Below are 6013 nucleotides of genomic sequence, written 5' to 3'. Positions count from 1 at the left end.
ACCTAGAACTGGAAGGGATTCTAGCCCGCAACGCCAGGACCACCCAGGAGAGAATAGAATCGAGACTTCCTGGCTCCCAAACTAACACTTTCCATTTAATCATATTGCCTTTCATCCAAAACGAACCCCCGGTCTGCCTGACCACCTCTCCCCCTCCTCCATACTGCGGGTGAGATCTGGGTGTGTGGGAGGGAGGGAGGGAGGAAGGAGGAGCAACGTTTTAAAGAGAAATTTGGAAAGTTTTCTCTTTTGACACGCCATACCAGGCAAAAGTTAAGCCTGAAATCTGATCCCGCCGGGAAGGAACCCGGCTGACAGATCACTGATTGCAGAAGGAAGTACCGAGCGATGAATATTTCCCCCTGCTAGAAGGAAGAGAGGGGAATTTTTTTTCCTGGAGTTTCCGCTCAGGTGTTCCGCCCAGATGGGACAGGTATAAAAGGAAGGAGCCCTAACAGGTGACTTGCAAGGTGTCTGCTGGGAGACCAGAAGGGACTAAGTGCGTGGAGTCTTTTCCAGAAGCCTCCATCTCCACCGGCCACCAATGGAGTCCCCCATCTTGGTAAGGACGGTGCCCTGGGGGACACGGGAAGCAACTGACCCTTGTCTGGACCACAGGTGCTCTGTAAATTGGGACTGGGCTTCGGTCACTAGAATGGGCTCGGTCAGTCAGTCCTGTACCAGCACCCTGGGGCGTGGCGAGGGATTCTCCCTTTGGGAGGCCACCTGTCTGGAGAAACAGCCTCTATGAAATAGACTCTGAATCTTGTTTTCTGGTTCTTTCTGAGTTAGGCCATGTGACCCGGTTGTCTCCTCAATCGGCCTTGTTTTCCCACCTATAAAATGGAGTCATCTCTGCTCCTTTCCTATCTCAGAACGGTGCCGGGGAGAGGGTGTCGAAGGGGGCTAGGATGGTGTCTGCGAAGCCCTTTCTGCTTCTTAAGTGAAGGCATTTGGAGAAATCCAAAGGGTTGTTGGGATTTTGGATTTCCCAGATTTCCCTCAAATTTGGGAGGAGGAGAATTGGAGATGATGTGAGATGGCGATGTGACGGAGAAGGTCCAAAGTAGCGTGGCCTAATGAAAAGATCATGGGACTGGGAGGCAGAGGATCTGGGTTCTAATCCTGGATCCCCTTGCCTGCTGGGCAAGTCACTTAACTACACTGGGCCTCCATTTCTTCACTTGTAAAAGGGAAATAAGTAACTGTTCTTGAGCCTTGTGTGGGATGAAACCCGTGACTGACCTGATTATACTGTGTTTACCCCAGTGCTTGGCACATTGGTAACTGTTTAACGAATGCTACGCTTAGGATTTTGATAATGCTATCCCTTCCCAAATGGTGCCCTGACTCTTCAGTGAATTGAATGTGTAATCACCCAGAGGAGGAAAGGAAATGGTATTTCCCATCCACACTAGAGGAGCAGCATGGCCAGTGGGAAGAGCACAGACCCGGGAGTCAGAGGACCTGGGTTTTAATCCCGGCTCTGCCAATTGCTTGCTGCGTGATCTTGGGAAGTCGCTTCACTTCTCTTTGGTTCAGTTTTCTCAACTGTGAAATGGAGATTCAATATCCGTTCTCCCTCCTAATTAGTCTGTGAGCCTCAAGTGGGACAGCAATTGTGTCTCTTACCTTGTGTTTTCGCCAGCACTTAAAACAGTGTTTGACACACAGTAAGTGCTTAACCCAAATAATGATGATGAGGGTGGTGATAATAATAACAATGATGATAATAATGTGAGTGGTCTAGTGGAATGGCCTGGGAGTCAGAGGATCTGGGTTCTAATCCTCCTTCTGCCACTTGCCTGCTGTGTGACCTCAGGTAAGTCACTTAACTTCTCTGTGCCTCACTTCCCTCATCGGCAAATTGGAGATTCAGTACCCCTTCTCCCTCCCTTGAACCCCATGTGGGGCTTGATTGTTTTGTATCTACTTCAGCGCTTAGAACAGTGCTCGACACCTAATGAGTGATTCACCGGTATAACAATAACAATAATAATAATAATGTGAGTGGCCCACCTTGACTGCCCTCTCTTCTCCCCCCCAGCCCTTGCTCTGCATCGTTCTGCTCTCCGTGACGGCCTGCCACACTCACCACATTCCCCTCGCACTCGGATCCCACCACCACCACCAGCACTGCTTCTCCCCCGAGGAGCTGCCCAAGGGAGAGATACCCACTCACCTGCTGGGCAGGAGCATCAAGTGGGAGCGTTACCTCCCGGTTCAGCTGGTGGCCCAACTGGAAAGGCCGAACCACAGCAAGAGGGAGCGTCGACAACAGGAGTCCGGATGCCCAACCCTGGAGCTCCAGTCGTTGTACCAAGCGGAGCCCAATGAGCGGTCCATCTCTCCCTGGACGTATCGGTAAGGACTTGGGCCTTGGAGATGGAACTGGTAATTATAATAATGATGATGATAATAATGGGATTTGTTAAGCTCCTGCTATGTACCGACCACTGTACTAAGCACTGGGGGAGATCAATCGATCAGTGGTATTTACTGAACGCAGAGTCCTGTACTAAGCACTTGGGAGAGTACAAAACAAACAGAATTAGCAGCCCCATTCCCTGTCCATAACAAGCTTACAGCCTAGGGATTCAAGAGAATAAGCCGTTCACTCAGACGGCCTCTTCGGAAGGGATGTGGGATCATAGACTGAGCCTTTGTGGATTAAATCTTTAGCCGTTAAAGTCCAGCCATTTCTCTTCCCGCCTACTCGGGGTAAGGCGGGCTTGGCGAGGACCAGGAGCTGACCTCCTGCTGATTTGCAGCTTCAGTAAAATAAGAAACTCATCTGAATGCCGATTTGGCATGAGGTCTATTTTTAGGAGTGTCTTTTTATTCATTGCTTGTCACAAAGACCTTTATATTTTCCGATAATCTAAGAGACAGAGAGGAGTGAAAATAGAAAGGGAGTGATGTGCTTTGAATTGCTTCTGAAATGTTAGCACAGAACAGGCTGTTTTATGTTTTGTTTTTTTAAGGGTAAAGCAGGGGCATCTGGTGGTAGGTTATAAAAAAACTACGGTGAAAAAAAAAATCAATCTTTATTGTGTGAAGAATTGTATCTTTCTTAGACCTTGTAAAATAAAAGTGACAGAGTATTATGGCCTGTGTGAAATATGGATATGAATCTATTAATATCCAAACTCTGCCCTCTCTCCCAGCTTTGTCATAGAGGGCATTTTTGAGGAAGAGTTAGTTACGATAGGTATTAAGGGCTTATTAGGTGCCAAGTCCCCTCTCAGGATCGCACTTGGAGAGTTTCCAAAACTCGACTAGGTTCCTTTACGGAGGGAGAGTCAAGCAGAGGCATATCCACTCCATCCAAGTGCTTAGTACAGTGCTCTGCACATAGTACTGCACATACATAGTATGGGAAGCAGCGTGGCTCAGTGGAAATAGCCCGGGCTTGGGAGCCAGAGGTCATGGGTTCGAATCCCAGCTCTGCCACTTGTCAGCTGTGTGACTGTGGGAGAGTCACTTCACTTCTCTGTGCCTCAGTTACCTCCTCTGTAAAATGGGAATGAAGACTGTGAGCCTCACGTGGGACAACCTGGTTACCCTATATCTACCCCAGCCCTTAGAAATGTGCTCTGCACATAGTAAGCACTTAACAAATACCAACATTATTATTAGTAAGTGCTCAATAAATACTGTTGAATGAATTGAATGAATTCCTAGCTTGGGCAGTTACTAGAGAGTGGAAGGCAATCTGCTACAAATCAAAACTCACCAGTGTTGGGCAGCAGCGGCACGGGAGAGAGTCAAAAGCGGAGACTCGAGTGTACTGCGCGGAAGATGGCAATGGTAAACCACTTTCCGTATTTTTACCAAGAAAACTCTATGGATTCGCTACCAGAACGATTGCAGATGGAAGTGGGGCATTTTGGGAGAGATGTGTCCATGGCATCGCTATGGGTCGGAGATGACTCGACAAGGCAAGGTGCCAGGCACTGTGCTAAGCACTGGGGTAGATGCAAACATAATATATCAGAACTAGTCCCTGTCCCATTTGGGACTCGCCACCGAGGTGAAGCCATAGAGCCAACAAGCTCAAAGACGGGTAGAAGGATGACTTTGGGAGGGGTGAATCCTCAGGCACACCACTCTTCTAGGAAAACTGTCCCTAGGCCCAAATGGCCCCAGCTTCCACAGGGTCATGAAGGTGTGAAGAAGGTTTCAGTCAGTCAGTAAGTTGTATTTATTGAGCACTTACCGTGTGCGGAGCACTGCACTAAGCCCTTGGGAGAGTACCCTATGACAATATAACAGACACATTCCCTGCCCACACTAAGCTTTTTTCAGGCCCAGGGGGACCGGCTGCCTGGGGAGGCTATAGATTTAGCCAGCAGCCTCCGGCTTCCCAGAGCTCTAAAAGTTGGGAGGTCCTCGCACTCGTGCTGCTGCCGATGCCTCGAGTGCGGGGCTGAGCGTTCTCGCTCTCGAGCCACAGGCCTCTCTGTATCTAAGGGGAAGACAGAAGCAGCATGACCTAGTGGATAGATCCTAGGACTGGGAGTCAGAAAGACCTGGGTTCTAATCCCAACTCTGCCGCTTTTCTCCTGTGTAAACTTGGACAAGTCACTTCACTTTTCTGCGCCTTAGTTTCCTCATCAGTCAAATGGGGATAAAGATTGTGAGCCCTATGTGGGACATGGACTGTGTCCAACTTGATTAACTTGCTTTTAACCCAGCGCTTAGTACAGTGCCTAATAGTAAGTGCTTAACAAATACCATTAAAAGAAAAAGGGCAGACTTCAATGTGCCATCTCATCCTCTCTTAGTCCCCAGGCCCCAAATCCCCGGAGCTCAGAAATAGTACTGAAGAAGTGCCACGATTTTAATTTATAATTAATTTAATTTAATTTAATAATAAATTAAAATTGTAGTAACTGTTAAGCACATTTATTAATAATTGTTAAGCACTATTAATAGGTAAGTACTATTATTAATAATAATAATAAAAATGCAAACCCAAAGAGCTCAGAACTTTTTCTGCTGAAATCTTTCAGCACCTGGCAACTCCCTTTGTAGCATTACAACCCCTCCAGGGAGGGGGAAAGGGAAGGAAGCAAATTCAGATCAGTGCTGCAAGAATGCAACCTCCACATTGTAGAAGAAGTGGGTGTACTCTTTAGATACGGGTGTTTGTTTAATTAATGCTCATGCAGCTACCTGGCCTAATGAGAAACAACGTGACCTAGTGGAAAGGGCACGGGCTTGGGGGTCTGAGGACCTTGGTTCTAATCCCCGCTCCACCACTTATTTGCGGTCTGACCTTGGGCAAAGTCACTTTCTTTCTCTGTGCCTCAGTTTCCTCATCTGTAAAATGGGGATTCGGTGCTCGTTCTCCCTCCTACTTAGACTGTGAGACAGGGACTGCGACCACTCTGATTATCATATATCGGCCCCAGCGCTTAGAACAGTGTTCGTTTTATAAATACCGCTATTACCCCTGTGATCCGTAGGCCTCCAGTCAGGTGGAGTGACCTTTCCATGACTCTCTTCTCTCCCCGTGTCCCCCAGGATTGACGAGGACAGGAACAGATTTCCCCAGAAGCTGGCCTTCGCCGAGTGCCTGTGCACTGGTTGCATCAATGTGAAAACGGGTCAAGAGACCTCGTCCCTCAACTCCGTGCCCCTGCACCAGACCATGATGGTCCTACGTCGCCGGCCCTGTGTGCCTGGGACCCCCAGAACCGTGGCCAGCCCCGTGGGCTTCACCTTCAACGTGGAATACATCCAGGTCCCCGTAGGGTGCACCTGTGTCCTGCCTAGGTCCAGTGGGTGAGGACGCATGGGAACACAGGACCGAGGGGCGAGAGGGGGTCCAGAGGCCACCGCAGACAGCCCGGGCTCCCGCCCCAGACACCCTCTTAAGGCTAGAGGCGGACCAAGGGCCCCGACTGCTTCTGTTGACCCTTCACCCTCAGAAAAACTCCCATGTCGGGTACCTTCTGTGTGCCGCTCCTCTTCCAATAATCTGACCCCAGCACAAGCATCCTGTGGA

The 6013-nt window shown here is 49.1% G+C and overlaps 1 protein-coding gene across 1 annotated transcript; it reads left to right on the top strand.

The window, feature by feature from the left end:
* Positions 1–544: 544 nt before the first annotated feature.
* Positions 545–5802, top strand: IL17C (interleukin 17C). The gene is made up of 3 exons (XM_029076094.1): positions 545–562; positions 2048–2364; positions 5530–5802. Exons 1-3 carry the CDS (start codon positions 545–547, stop codon positions 5792–5794), a joined length of 600 nt encoding a protein of 199 aa, XP_028931927.1. The 3' UTR covers positions 5795–5802.
* The last annotated feature ends 211 nt before the right edge of the window (positions 5803–6013 follow it).

This window comes from Ornithorhynchus anatinus, chromosome 11 (assembly GCF_004115215.2).
Source record: "Ornithorhynchus anatinus isolate Pmale09 chromosome 11, mOrnAna1.pri.v4, whole genome shotgun sequence".
Classification (NCBI taxonomy): Eukaryota; Metazoa; Chordata; class Mammalia; order Monotremata; family Ornithorhynchidae; genus Ornithorhynchus; species Ornithorhynchus anatinus.
Note: the sequence above shows the minus strand (reverse complement) of the source record. Positions and strands in the feature narration are given on the sequence as shown.